The sequence below is a fragment of the Pipistrellus hanaki genome (genome assembly GCF_964339955.1).
Source record: "Pipistrellus hanaki genome assembly, chromosome: 4".
Lineage (NCBI taxonomy): Eukaryota > Metazoa > Chordata > Mammalia > Chiroptera > Vespertilionidae > Pipistrellus > Pipistrellus hanaki.
This window is the reverse complement of record NC_140506.1, coordinates 102,398,805-102,414,191: the sequence shown is the minus strand read 5'-3', so window position 1 is coordinate 102,414,191 and position 15,387 is coordinate 102,398,805. Positions and strand designations below refer to the sequence as shown.

Here is a 15,387-nt window from a genome sequence, read left to right as displayed (position 1 = left end):
TCATGGCTCTGGATTTGGCAGTGATTTTTGTATATGAACCGAAGGCACAGGTAACAACAACAACAACAACAAATGGGCAAGTTGGACTTTATGAAAACATAAAAACTTTGTCTATCATAATATTCTACCCACCATTGCATGAGGTCTCCGGGCTTATGCATCCTGCAGCATCTCAAAACTGCTCTTCTTTTTAAGGCTGGATTAATATCCAGAATATACAGAGAACTCCCAAAATGCAACGACAAAGAAAATCTGTTTATAAAATAAGCAAAGGACTTGAACATACATTTATTCCAAGAAAATATATGAATGGCCGATAAGTACATGAAAAGATTTTCAACATCATCCAAACATTAGGAAAGGTCATGGAGATGAAAAACCACCTCACATCCATGTAAAACAAAAAGCAGCAAATGCTGATAGGACTCAGGGACATTGGAAAGCTCATGCACATGTATTTGGTAAGGCTACTACGGAAGACAGTATGGAGGGTCCACGAAATTAAAATAGGACTACGATAGGACCTGGTGACTCTACTTCTGGGTATGCACACACAATAATTAAAAGAAGGTCTCAGCCGAAACCAGTTTGGCTCAGTGGATAGAGCATCGGCCTGCGGACTGAAGGGTCCTGGGTTCGATTCCGGTCAAGGGCATGTACCTTGGTTGTGGGCACATCTCCAGTGGGGGGTGTGCAAGAGACAGCTGATCGATGTTCCTCTCTCATCAATGCTTCTAGCTTTCTATCACTCTCTCTCTTCCTCTTTGTAAAAACTCAATAAAATATATTTTTAAAGAAAAAAAAAAGAAGAAGAAGGTCTCAGGCATTTGTACACACCGGATCAGAGCAGCTTCATTCACAATAGCTAACACATGGAAGCAACCCAAGATCCCATTAATAGCTGAATAAGCAACATGTAATCATCTATACTACGGTAGTAAAAGCCTAGGTGGCACTTTTGTCCTCGTGTGACGGCCTCACATCATCACAAGATGGCCCTCCCCACGTTGTCACAAGATGGCCGCAACAAATGGCCTACAGGAGAAGGCCGTTGAGGGCCATTGGGCCGGCAGGGGAGGGCAATTGGGGGTGATTGGTCCCACAGGGATTGGGCCTAAACCGTCAGTCAGACCCGAGGGGTCCCCGATTCGAGAGGGTGCAGGCCAGGCTGAGGGACCACCCCCAATGCACAAATTTTGTGCACTGGGCCTCTAGTATATACATAAGATGGTAAATTATTCAGCCTTAAAAAGGAGAGCAGTTCTGAGATGCTGCAGGATGCATAACCCCGAGACCTCATGCTCAGTGACAGCCTCGTCACAAGAGGACAACCACTTAGGTGTGACTCCGCTCAGGTGCAGTTCTTGGGAGAGTCAGAATCATAAAGGCAGAAAACGCAGTGGGGGCTGGGAGGTGGAGAATGTAGTTACTGTTTCATAGGAACAGAGTTTCCATTTTGCAAGATGAAAAGGCCATGGGGATGGACAGTGGCTTTGGCTACACAACACTAGAAATGCCTTCAGTGCCACTGCACCACACCCTCACAGTGCCTGAGCTGGTATGCTTTATGTTGTGTACATCTCACCACAAGAAAAGAAGAGGGGAGAGAGATGAGTTCAAGTGGGTTTGATTTTGTTGACGTTGATTATTCCCCTGAAAGGCCACTTCTCTCTATTTAGAGATGACCTATATAGTTAGGTAGAGAATAGATAATGAAAACAGCCCAAGATAAAAACCAAGCAACTATGAAAAGGCGCTTCAAAGAATACAAAGGAGAGGTTTGTTGTTTCTCCCAGATTTCTGGCAGAAAGAAGAGACCCCAACAAGGGGCTCTGTGCTCAAAGGAGGCAGGCACTTGCCCGGTTAGGCTGCTGGCAGGCTGGCGGGCGTGGGCAGGACAATTTTATGTGTGTGTGAAAGATCGCTTGACATTCTCATCCTTAGCTTCCCTTTTTTGCTCTTGAATGTTACAGCTGAATGGAAAGACGTGTTTTAGTCTTTCAATGTGCAACAGGTCTTATGGTGACTTGTTAAAAAGGGTGCTCTGGCAGTAGGCAGATCTGCGTGGATCCTAAGGTCTGTCTGCTGACTGCTGACTGTGTTTGGTTATTTAGCTGCTGAACGCGGTTCCTTGTCTGTAGATGGAATAATGATGGTTCCTGCCTATGCAGACTGGGTCCGATGGTCAGTGCACAGCCAGTATTAGCTATGTCACTGTCACTACGGGGTTACCGGTCTGTTTTCCTTGCTGGGGAATCTCGTTAAAGCCTGCGAGTTTCCTCCTTGTACTGCGCAGGCCCCAAGCATGCCCAGTCCCAGGCTTTGCACCTGCTGTTTGTTCCTGGTCTGCAGCCGTCCCTGAGGGTCCCTTCCCTGCTTCACTCAGAGTTCTTGAATGTCCTTCCTGGTCTCCCTTTCTAAAACACTTTCCAAAACAGCACTCCCTTCACTCACTGCACTGCCCTCTTGCAGGCTGCGCTTTCTGCCTGTCACTTACCACACATTGATACCCACTTGTCTACTGCCTCACCCTGACTTTCAGAAGGGGGCCACGAGGGTAAGGCTGCTTGACTTGTTCGTCCTGTACCCCAGCTGTCTGGCACACATCAGGCACTTTGTCGATATTTTGGTGAGTAAATGAACCTTAAAGGTTCTCGCTAGTGAGGCATGTGAAAATGAACACCAAACTGTATTGTTCATCTTATAGCTCCTTCCTGGGGACATCCGTGGGCACCCAGACACGGACTTCTGTGGGGGGTCGCTTGTGCACCAGGAACCTCACCCTGCAGCTGTGCTTGTTAATCTCCCAGGTATGACACCTGAAAAAAGTCTCTTGAGGGTGTCACTGGCCTTTGTCACAGTGCGAAGGTGCCTGGGCTGTGGGAAGCTTCCTCGTGGCGTGGAAGTGGAAGGGCACCGTGGGAGGAGAAGGGCAGGCCACTTCGGAGACCAGGTGACCAAGGCTCTGCAGTTTTCATCTCTCCCTCTTCCTCTGGGAGCCAGCTGCCACGGCATGGACAGCCCTCCAGAGACACCTCCGTGAGAAAGCCAGGCCTCCAGCCCGCAGCCCGGGAGGGAGTCCCACTCCATCTGGCCAAGCTCCCCCGCCCCGGCCGCTGTCCACTTGCACCTTGACCGTGCCCTCATGCAACCCTGAGTCCCAGTCCCCCGCCCGCTGCATCTCAACTCCTGACCCTCAGAAAATGTCCAGGATAATGAGTGTTTGTGGGTTAAGATGCCAATCTTGCGGGTTCATTGACAAAGCAGCAGTGGAGACTTACAGTGACTCTGGCTGCTGTAGAGAGTTAAGAGACTGTTAGGAGCTGAAGAGCAGTGGAAGCAGGAAGAAGCTATTATAATAGCTACACTTGCCGCTCAAATTGTGGCGCTAACCAGGGCATCATCTTCATGGGACAACTGGTTGGAAATGCACTATCTAGGCCTCACCCCAGACCCACTGAGCAGGGTTCCGGGGACTCTTCCCTGTAGTTACAGACTATGGAGGGGGAAGCCAGGCTGTGGAGGGAGGGGACAGGGCCAGGCTGTGGAGGAAGGGAGGGGACAGGGCCAGGCTGTGGAGGAAGGGGGGGACAGGGCCAGGCTGTGGAGGGAGGGGACAGGGTCAGGGGTCAGGCTGTGGAGGGAGGGAGGGGATAGGGCCAGGCTGTGGAGGAAGGGAGGGGACAGGGCCAGGCTGTGGAGGGAGGGAGGGGATAGGGCCAGGCTGTGGAGGAAGGGAGGGGACAGGGCCAGGCTGTGGAGGGAGGGGACAGGGTCAGGGGTCAGGCTGTGGAGGGAGGGGTCAGGGATGGGGGGTGGGGGCAGGCTGCTGTTTGAACCCAGCTCACAAGCCCAGGACCTTCCCTGTGCTACTGAATTTTCCCAGCTCAGTCCCCTTCCTGTGAGTTGGAGGTAACAGAGGTGCTGCCTCGGGGGGGTGTGATGGCATCGATGATGGACGTCAGTGGTCAGCACAGCACCTGGCCCGGGCGAAGGCCTCACAACTGCTAGCTGCTTGTTGACTTGATCAGAGCTGTGCATTTTCTTCCCTAAGAATATATTTCTGATTATTTCCTGATACTTTTTCTTAATATTGTTATTCCTTGTCAAAGAAATTGCTGTTTTTCAAAATGTCTTCAAGATAATCAGAAAGACCTTTGTCTGACCCAGCGTGATTCCAGCCGTGTCCCAAATGCAGGCGCCTAGATTCTATCACCAGTTCCCAGGCCCAGTTCTCAGGGAATCCTCAGGGCATAGCGGGTAGGGGGGGGGGGGGAGGCGAGGGGGGGGGGGGAGGCCACAGCACTATAAATAGTGCGTTCAGGCTGTGAGGGGCCGGGCCTCCCTGCAGGCCCTGCTCCTGCCCCACCAGGCCTGTGGTTGGTTAAATGTTACAGCTGTAAGTGATTTTCCTGATTCTGCCCAGAAAATGTTTTGGCAACCTGCCAGACTGCCTGTAAAGCCCCCTTTTATTTGCTCAGTCACAACATATCCCAAATAGATGGCAAAAACTGATAAACCTAACTCCCAGGAATAAGTGGGAAAACTACACGTCAGCACAACCAGCTGCAGACTCTGTAGGGCCCAGCAGAAAATAACCTGCACAGCCCTTATTCACACTTCTAAAGAGCTTCTAGCTGTGACATCGGCATGAAATGAGGGTGTGGACTGTGTTCATAGCAGCACAATTCACAGTAGCTAAGATCTGGAAACAGCCTGAGTGCCCATCAGCAGACAAGTGGATAAAAAGCTGTGGTACATCTACACCATGGAGTACTATGCAGCTGTAATAAAGAAGGATCTCTTACCCTTTGAGACAGCATGGAGGGACCTGGAGCGTACTATGCTAAGTGAAATAAGCCAGTCAGAGAAAGACAAGCATTATATGATCTCACTCATATGTGGAATCTAGTGAACAAAATAAACTGAAGAGCAAAAGAGATCCAGAGACATAGAAGCATAGAGCAGAGTGCAGGATCTCAGATAGAAGGGGGTGGGATGGGTGGGTGGTAGTTAATCATCCAAAGACCTTATATGCATGTTCTCATCACCCATGGACACAGGCAATAGGGTGCTGAAGGCCTGGGATGTGGGTGCAGGCTGGAGGGGTCAATGGTAGTGGTGGGGGGGCATGTAATACTTTCAACAATAAAGTATTATCCTAATATATAAAAAGGCAGAGGCTGTCACGACCTGAACGACTGGACAGATGACCAAACAGCAAGCTGTGGGCGCAGCAGGCTCGGGTGGGCAGGGACTTGTGGCAGCAGGGACGGAAGCAGGGGAGGGGGGCCGGGCAGAAGGCGGCCTGTACTCCCCACATGGTGGAGGTGTGGCTGTGAGCGCCCCTGATGGCCCACAAGCACTGCTTCAGCTCGGCCCGCGGCTCTGCTTGGCACCACTCACCGCTGCCGCCACGTGCAGTGGTATAAACACCTGTGTAAGTTAACAGAAGCGCAGGCACCACCTCCATGCCACTCCCCACTTCCCTCAGTCCCACCAGCCCTGAGGCGCCCTCCCTTAGCTGTTTCCAGCAAGGCCTTTAGGAAGACCTGCCCTCAGAGCACACCCGGCTCTGGAGGCAGACAGCACCGCAGGCATCACGCAGGCAGCCCACTCCCTGTGTGCCCAGGATCTGGGAGGACCCCAGCGACAGGTGGCACAGGCCCCAGCGACAAGGGGGCTGTGGTAGCGGTGACCCCTACGACTGATGGCTTGCTGGTCATCTATGGAGCCCTGTCAGCTAGCCGCCCTCGCCCTCACCCTCTCTGCTGGCTGATCCTGGTGCAGCCTCCTGGCCCAGAAGGTGCAGGGTCGCAGGGACAGCCACCTTGGCGGGCCAGATTGACGTCCTCCTGGCAGCACCATGCAGATTTGCAGACCCATGAGGGCACAGGCACAGGCCTCTGGTGCATACATCCTTCCCCCACCCCCACCCCCACCTCCTTGTGAATGTCCCCCAGCGCGCTGTCACCCACGTGCACCCGCTCCAGTCCCGGACCCAATGCGCACATTCCCCCACCCCTCCACCGCACTGGCCTCAGCCCAGCACTCAGCCCAGCACGCCCACACCCGCCACGGGACATGCACAGCCCCTCTGGTACCCCACGTCCTCGGAGAGCTCCTGTGCTCTGGGTGCTGAGGGTGTCTGTGAGCCTGGTGCTCTGGGTGCTGAGGGTGTCTGTGAGCCTGGGCTCTGGGTGCTGAGGGTGTCTGTGAGCCTGGTGCTCTGGGTGCTGAGGGTGTCTGTGAGCCTGGTGCTCTGGGTGCTGAGGGTGTCTGTGAGCCTGGGCTCTGGGTGCTGAGGGTGTCTGTGAGCCTGGGCTCTGGGTGCTGAGGGTGTCTGTGAGCCTGGTGCTCTGGGTGCTGAGGGTGTCTGTGAGCCTGGGCTCTGGGTGCTGAGGGTGTCTGTGAGCCTGGGCTCTGGGTGCTGAGGGTGTCTGTGAGCCTGGTGCTCTGGGTGCTGAGGGTGTCTGTGAGCCTGGTGCTCTGGGTGCTGAGGGTGTCTGTGAGCCTGGGCTCTGGGTGCTGAGGGTGTCTGTGAGCCTGGGCTCTGGGTGCTGAGGGTGTCTGTGAGCCTGGTGCTCTGGGTGCTGAGGGTGTCTGTGAGATGACAGGGACAGGCCTCCTCTCCGGGGCTGATGCTGGGGCTGAGGCGGGGCCGGCGGGACAGACACACTGGTGGGCCCGGCGCCCTCGCTGAGGTGCCTTAGGCCAGCGTTCGAGATGGGGAACCCAGAAGAGGCGAGGAGTCCGTCCTATCAGGGAACTGGGGTAGGGGGGTGGGGGGGTGGGGGAGTCGGGGCTACTGCAGAGGAGGAACGTGCCCTGGAGGTGCCGGCGCCGTGGGCGAGGCCGCCCTGACAGCCTCCCTCTCGTGGGGCCTGCCCATCCTGCTGGCAGCGGGTGAACGAGAGGAAACACCGGTTCCCCGCTGCCCGCCAAGGCGGAGAGCCGAGTGGGGAGACATGCAGTGAGTGTCTGGGGATTTCTAACCTGCTGTTGGTTCCTTTCACCCAAAATGCATACACACTCTGAATATCTACTAATTCCAATGAGTTTAAGTATGAAAAGAAAGAAACAATGGAGCTGTCATCTGTTAAAAGTTCATCCCCCCAGGGTGTGGAGAGGGTTTAGAGAGGGTGCAGGCTGGGCTGAAGGACACCCAACCCCGTGCACAAATTTTGTGCACCGGGCCCTCTAGTTTAAAATAAAAAGAAACAAGGGTGTGGATCTGAGCCCCTAGCAGCTGGCCTACGGTCCAACTGTCCTCTAGTCTTTCTTTAAAGGGCTAACCAGTCTCCTGGAGGCAAAGTTAATGTGTAAACTGCTAAATCTTAGTGACATAAAACCAAAAGAATGGACTATTTCCCAGGATTCTGTGTGTTAGCTGCTGGCTCCTCCCTGACTCACTTGCAGAGCTGCACTCAGTGGTGACTAGGGGTGTATGGAGGGGGGGACGGGAGGTTAAATTGGCCGCAGCCCTGTACCCCCTGCATGGGGCCTGGTGCTGGCTCCTGACTGAGGCCTGCAGGGTTCCACATGCTCTCATCCTGCAGAAGCCAGACGCACCATCTTCCATGATGGAAGGAACTTTCCAAGGGACAGCAATGGAAGCTCCCAGTCTTGAAGCCAGACTCTGGAACCTGCTCCAAGGCTCACCTGGATGCTAAGCTGGGCTTAGATGCCCCCACATGATGAGGAGAGCAGCAGAGCTGTCCAGGGCTGGGCCCAGGGAGCCGGGATTGCCGGGCTCAGCATCAGGCTGCTCACACGTACTGGGCTGCATCCCAGCTCTCTGGGGAGCCTGGTAGCACACAAATTGCTGGCCATCCCCCCAGAGTATCTGGGCCAGGAGGCCAGGCCATGTAGTTCTTGGGCAATGTTGACACTGCCGGTGTGGGGACTGCTTTGAGCCACCAGTGAAGGCATTAAGTGTCCAGAGCAGTGGCTCTCACCCTTGACTGTACACTGGAAACATCTGGGCAGCTGTAAGCACATAAATATCAGTTCTGGGTATTCCTGCAAGGAAAAAGTCAAAGCATTGTGCAGTGCTATGGACTTTGGCATAGCAAACTGGCCTATAATTTAATCCTGTAAATCATTGCAAAGGTCACTGAATACCTTCAGTGCTTTTACAACTTAGTCATCCCCTGATGAGTTGGGTAAGCAAGTACCAAGAAAAGTTGGAGGAACTTTATCTCAATTGTCATCAAGTGACCTATTGGGGAATTCCATTTTTCCAAGTCACACTGTGATATGCTTTATTGTTAAAGGGACTTTGTAACAAAAAGGCATGGCTTCCTGGGAAAGGCCGCCCAGCTCTGCTTGGGGAGACCACTGGAAGGCAGCTGCCTCAGTGCAGAGCCTGGACTTGGACTCCCAAGACCTAGGCGATCAGTGGCACCCAGCAAGGAGTGGGTCTATGTCAGTCAGACATCCCCCAGGGGCTCTGACACTGCAAGAGGGCACAGGCTGGGCTGAGGTACCCCCTGCCTCCGTGGCCCCTATGCACGGCCTCTAGTTTGATTGAAATCAAGAACAATAAAGGGTTTCTCATCCAGACCAATCCAACCCAGAAGGATATGGGGTAGAGATGGAAAGCCCTTGCACCCATTTCCTCCCTCCCTGATAAACCCACACTCTGTGTGCCCTTCCAAACTCTCAAGATAAACCAAGTATAAAGAAAGAACCTGACTGTAACGAGGCCCAGCCGACTTGCTGACTACAGTCGGTGCCACCTTCCTTTAGTAACCAGGAGACCCTCCAGTCTGTTCTGTTGAGGGTGTCAGTGTTAGAGTGCAGAGACGAAGGGTTTTGTGGCCTTGAGTCCCTGGTACAGAGAAGCCTGGGGAAAGTTGTGCATGATCTTGTTTAGCCCCAAGGAGGGTCTGGGCTTACCCAGACCAAGAATGTTGAGGATGCCTACTCCTATGACATCAGGCTTTCAGAACTACAGAAAAAACACAGATCTGTAACTGGAAAGAGTCTGGTGATTACCTCATGTTCTATGACATTCATGTAGGGCTGCGTTGACTCTGAAATTGGCATAATTATATACTTTATAAGTAATTTTTAATTTAATGTTAACATTTTTATTGATTTCAGAGAGGAAGGGGGAGAGAGAGAGAGAGAGAGAGAGAGAGAGAGAGAGAGAGAGAGAGAAACATCAATGATGAAAATCATTGATTGGCTACCTCCTGCACAACCCCCTGCTGGGGATGGAGCATGCAACCTGGGCATATGCCATTGGCCAGAATTGAACCTGGGACCCTTCAGTCATGTTTTCATATGGAGTGCGTGTTGAAATGACATTTTGGATCTCATAGCTTAAATAAAATATGATTTTAAATATAAAGCCAGCAGCTTGTTTTAACATTTAAGAGGCAACTGCAAGGAAATCTGAAACTGCATATGTGGCCCCATCATATTTCTATTCCCACCTCCGTCAGAACTGCAAAGCCTCCCGCTGTATTTATGTTCACACTTTATGTAAACTTTAGAGCAGAGATGGCTCATTGGAGCCGGAAGCTGTCAGATGGTTTGTAGGGTCCCATGTGGGGCTAACAAGCTGAGCTCACCCAAGTGGAAGGGGACTAATGATTTGGGGGATGTTCAGGTTCAAGGGGAACTCATGTTTTGGGGCATTCAGTTCCAGGGGAACTCACGCTTCCGGGTTTTTTCAGGTTCGCTGTGACCCTGAGATCCAGGAGCTGCGTCAGTGGCAGAAGAAGCTGCGCGAGGACAAGCACATCCGCGAGCGGGTCAGACTCTTCTGGGCCAAGCAAGAGCAGAAAGGTGGGCCGCGGAGTGGAGGCAAGGCCTCATCTCAGAGACTCTGGCTTGCTATTTCGGGATGGGCCCTGGCACTGTGTGAATGCTGAGGTTCCTGGTCTGACGGGCAGCAGGATGAGCACTGATGAGCTGGGCCCCAGTTGCTTTGTGCCCTTTACCATGTGGGTGCTGCAGGTCTGAGCTCGGGGCAGGAGAGGCCCGCTCATCGTGAGTGCACTTGCTGTTTGTTGTGCTATTTGTCTTCACTGCTAGTGTGAGCTCCATGAGGACAAGACTTTCCCTAGTCCAGTACCTGCCACAAAGTGGGCCTAAATGAGTACTGGCTGAATGAGTGAGTGAGTGAGTCAACAGGTGAAGGAGTGAATGAGTGAGTGAGTGAGTGAGTGAGTGAACAAGTGAACCAGTGAAGGAGTGAGTGAGTGAGTGCGTGAGTGAGTGAATGAGTGAACAGGTGAAGGAGTGAGTGAGTGAATGAGTGAACAAGTGAAGGAGTGAGTGATTGAGTGAGTGAATGAGTGAACAAGTGAAGGAGTGAGTGATTGAGTGAGTGAATGAGTGAATGAATGATTGAATGAGTGAATGAGTGAGTGAATGAATGAGTGCAAAGGTGAAGGAGTGAGTGAGTGAGTGAGTCAACAGGTGAAGGAGTGAGTGAATGAGTGAGTGAAGGAGTGAATGAGTGAGTGGGTGAGTGAACAGGTGAATGAGTGAGTGAGTGAGTAAACAGATAAAGGAGTGAATGAGTGAGTGAATGAGTGAGTGAGTGAACAGGTGAATGAGTGAGTGAGTGAGTGAGTGAAGGAAGGAGTGAATGAGTGAATGGGTGAGTGAACAGGTGAAGGAGTTAGTGGGGTGTGAGGCTTCAATGAGTGGCTCACAGCACCAGTGCAGGCGTGCACGTTGGGGTTCTTGTCCACTGTCCCTTGTTAAGAAGTTTGAGCTGTAACTGACCACGCAATTGCGTTTCAGACCCGGGAGAGCAGCAGGCATGCTTCTCCCTGTTGTGCTTACTCTTGTGAGTTGGCTGGTTCTGTTGGCTGATGGAGGTGGTGTGCCATGTGGCAGGGAGTGGACAGTGAGTGCCCAACAGCCAGGGCAGAGCACACATTCTCCTCCTGACCCAGAGAGGAGGACAGCCAGCAGGACGGGGGTCAATAGTGCCCTAAACACGTCCCCAGATCTGCAGGGCATGAGGAGGGCAGTCTGCACGCCTGAGGAGTCAGCCAGGTGGTCGTGGAATCCTGTCACCTTCATCTGGGGACCCTGACCCAGCCGCCTCATCATGCCTCAGGGGGCTGTGTGCAGAGTGGGACTGACACAAGCATCTGTCTAGATGGATGTTGGAGGGTCAGAGGAGAGGATCTTCAGAACAGGTCCTGGCACGTGGTTCTTACACGTGGTTTTGAGAGTATCATTGCGATACCCATGTACTTTCACATCACAGGGGTTGCTTTCTGCCACCTACTCAGCTCCCTGGGGTCCATGTCAGGACTGGGCTGTCTTTTCCATCCTGATGCCCCAGGCCTGGCATGGCACCTGGCATAGAGCCTGGCACAGAGCAGGCAGTATATGCATACTTGGTGGTTGGATCCCTGGGCTTCAGTCTGCAGATGAAGAAAGGGAAGTCCAGGGACTTGCCCAAGGCCACCGCCTGGGGGGAGCACTTCCTGTGCTTGCACATGCCTGAGGGGTTCTCACCAGACACCCCAGGAATCCCCTGACCACGGCATATTCTTGTCCAGTGTCTGGGCATCAGGTTCTTGCTGTTTGTGTTGTGTTAAGCGAAGCCCCCGTGTAGGAGCAGGGACCGCCTGCCACTAAGTGTCCCATCGCGTGTCCCCACGCTGTCATTTGTCAAGCTTGTGCACAATTATTTCCAGATTTGAGCCTTAGGAATCAGGTTGCTATTGTGGAGATTGAGAGAAGTCCTCAGCCAGGGTGGCACTGTGGTTAGACCCACAGACCTCTGATGAAGCCATTTGAAAATGAATGGAAACATAAGTTAGTCCTTCTTTAGATTTGCAAAAAAAAATACAGGCAGAGCCTGCTGGCGTTGCTCAGTGGTTGAGCATTGACCTATGAACCAGGAGGTCTCAGTTTGATTTCTGGTCAGGGCACATACATGCCGGGTTGTAGACTTGATCCCTAGTAGGGGGTAGCTGATCAATGATCCTCTCTCATCATTGATGTTTCTCTCTCCCTCTCCCTCCATCTCTGAAATAAATAAAAATACATTTATAAAAGAAGAAAAAAAAGACAAGCAGAGTGATGGCAAATAAAAATAGCATTTTTTTTTTTTTTTACTTCATTTAGAAACCCCACAAACCATCTGTGTGCAAACCCAGCAAACAAACACTGTTCTCCTGGGGAAGCCACTTATTCAGACTGCACTCTGTGCTGTGGTGTGAATACACTCGCCACGCTCACTGCCTGGGCAACGGCGGCGCAGCCAGGAGGCCAGAGGCCCAGCGCCAGCTTTGGGTGGCTGTGGTCATTTATAACCATCTCATGTTACTCAGTTAGAGGCACCCCAAACAAGATTTTCTTTCAGGACAGAGGCTGGTGACGTTATCCTTGAGTCTCTATCGGGACAGTTGCAGGAATTATTTTAAAATGTTGTGACAAGAATTGCCGCTAATATAATCCCAAAGAGGATACCTAAGGCATTTTTGAGATGCCATCAAAAGTACCTTCTGAGTTATGTCTTTAGCTTCATATAGTCAGTAACAGTTTTCCTTTGTGCTCTGTAACAGACTATCTGTATTTAATTGGAAATCTAGTAAGAGGAGAAAGAAAGAAACCATGAGTGTTCCCATAGCATCAGATTGTGTGTGTGTGATTTATTTGTGTACCAATACTCTTTAAATGACTTTATCATGTCGTCTTGGTATTTTAAAGAAAGAGGGTGAAGATGGCTGACCTGTCAAAGGAAACAAATGGTTTACTTTTATTTGTTTACCTGTTTATTCTCTAGCTCCTTTTTAAAGTGGTTTGTAGTTGCTTATTTTTAGTATATGTGGTAATTAGGTTAAGGAAAAAATTAAGTAGGGAAAAGATAGAGCCACTAAATGGAGTAAACAAAATACTTAACTCCAAGGCCTACTCTGGTGGCTTGTATAATAGATTTCTTACAGACAAAGCAGAGAGGGAGTAGGGTCTGTCACATAACCTATAGTCTCCATAAGAAAGGAGGATAGGCCAGTGGCCCTGGCCCTTTCTCACTATATGTGATGTGCAGGGGGTCTCAGCAGTGTTCCTACATCACAGAGAAGCATGGTGAGCAGTAGGCCCACATGGTGAAGGCAGAACACTGACTCCGAGGGCTTCTCCTTCAGGAAGACCCTGTGATGCGATGGGAACCACCCTTCCCCAACCAGAACACGGGATCCTTCAGCAGCACATGCAGGAGGAGGGAGCCAGGAAAGCCTGGAGGGATGAGGGGGAGATGGAAAACCAGAGAAATTCTTTCCCTGATTTTAAATCTAGAATTTTAAGTGTAGATCCTAATGATAGAGCATAACCACTAGGGTTGGGTTTTAAGAGCGATTTAAGGCACAACCTCATCATGGCCACCCCACATCTAGTGCCCTGGGTGCCCTGGGGCATGCAGTGCTTAGATCAGGAAGGGTGTCTGGAGCTGAGGAGTGGCTGTGATTCACACACTGAGCCTTGTTTCTGCGTGACCTCCCGCTGCTCTGGGGGAGGTGGGGGTGTTCTCTCTACTGCATAGGCGAAGCCAGGCTGAGATGAACGGGCTCAGGCAGGGTAGCATAGCCAAAAGGGCCAGAACAACACCTGCCTACTGCCAGGGAACCCAAGGCCACCTCATGCCATGTTGTCCTAGTCAATGTTACCGTGGTGCCAATGGGCATGCTGACCCAGGCACAGCTTCCGACAGGGAGCCAGGACCCAGCGAGGCAGTGACCATGGGCCAAGGAATCAAGGAGGTTTGGGGGTGGGGAGGCTGAGTCCCCAGCCCCAAGGGATCTACCGCCATGTTCCTGGGAGATGTTTCTTTGGAACAGGAAGCCGGGGCAAGTGAAGGATAAGGACCTTCCCTCACAAGTTTCCTGCCCATGGAGGGATTAGGAACAGCAAGGACTTCACCACAAACAGGACGCTGGGCTCAGAACACATGGTCCGGGGCTTGGGACGGGGTTTGGGCATTCACTGTACCGCAAGTGACTAACACACATGCTCTATTGTCTAACAGCAGTCAGCTACTCAGTGACTTATTTTCCAGAGACACCCACTGTCAGCTCATGGCATTTCTCCACCCATTCACCAACATAGAAGTATATTTAGAAAAGCTATATCCCTTCTCCGGAAACCAAGATGGCGGCCTAGGTAAGTACAGAAGCTGCCGCCTTGCACAACAATTTCAAAACAACTATTTAAAAGACAGAACGGACATCATCCAAAACCACAGGAAAGCTGGCTGGGTGGGAAATCTACAGCTAGAAAAAAGGAGAGAGGCTCACAGATCAGGGGAGCCACAAGTGCTGAGGTAGGGAGATGTGAGCTCAGAGAGGAAGGGAGGCCGAGTGCCTGGCTGGGGGAGGGGAAAGGAAGCCCCTGACTGCACTGAACCCCAACCCTGGCCGAAACCCTGTGGACCCAGGCTCATGTGGGTGGAGTCTAGACTATAGAGAAAGGCATCTGGAGACTCAGAGACTGGGAGACTTGGAGGAGCTGGGAGCCGCAGCGTGCGAGTGAGTGTGCGCAGAGAGGTCTGAATGCGAAAGTTGCCATGGCCTCTCCATAGCGGAAGGAGTCAGAAGCTCCAGACTGTACTAAATCCTAGTCCCAACTGCACTAGGATTAAAAATATTATACAGAGACTCAATCCAGTTCTGGGAGAGCCCCTGGGGAACCCACGCTCTTACAAGGGGATCTGGACTGTTAGGTGGAAACTCAGAGGATATCTGGAAGGCAGAGATCTGAGGTGCGTGCATAAGGGCAGGGCTGGAGGGAAGCCAAAACTGTCAGCTCAGCCCTGAGACTCTGCCCCATCCAAGCTTTTGCAATTTTCCAAGTCTAATCCTATAAAACTATGTCCAATACAGAAGGCATCATGGCATAGACCCAGTTGATACTCACATCCAAATGACCTGGAGGTCAATTCCTCCCAGTGATACCAACAACAATCAAGACTTAACTACAACAAGGCTGTACACACAGTCCACAAAGAGGAGCACCAAGTGTGTCTATCTCAAGTAACAGGGGAGGCTGACCCACTGGGCCATAAAGGACACCCAGCACACAAAACCACCCTACCAACTCAGGGAAGCAGCAAAAATGCTGAGACAAGGAAACAGATCTCAAACAAAAGAAATGGAGAACAAAAGACTGGATATAGAGATCAAAACCACAGTTATAAGGTTTTTCAAGAATTTCCTAGAAAAGGCTGATAAATTTAATGAGACCCTCAAGGATATGAAAAAGGGCCAACTAGAAATTAAACATACACTGACTGAAATAAAAAATATTATACAGAGACCCAACAGCAGACTAGAGGAACACAAGAATCAAGTCAAAGATTTGGAATACGAAGAGGCAAAGGACACTCTTCCGAAGAAGCAAGAAGAGAAG

At 51.5% G+C, this 15,387-nt stretch overlaps 1 protein-coding gene across 4 annotated transcripts in view; it reads left to right on the top strand.

Annotated features, from left to right (window-relative positions):
* Window positions 1-15,387, top strand: part of IQCK (IQ motif containing K) — a gene marked incomplete at its 5' end in the record, with an annotated part of 124,977 nt that overhangs the window by 97,672 nt on the left and 11,918 nt on the right. For all 4 annotated transcript variants that reach the window (XM_084882769.1, XM_084882770.1, XM_084882768.1 and 1 more), the window contains one exon: window positions 9,687-9,798. In XM_084882769.1, coding sequence (XP_084738895.1) covers window positions 9,687-9,798 — 112 coding nt within the window. The remainder of the gene's footprint in view (window positions 1-9,686; window positions 9,799-15,387) is intronic.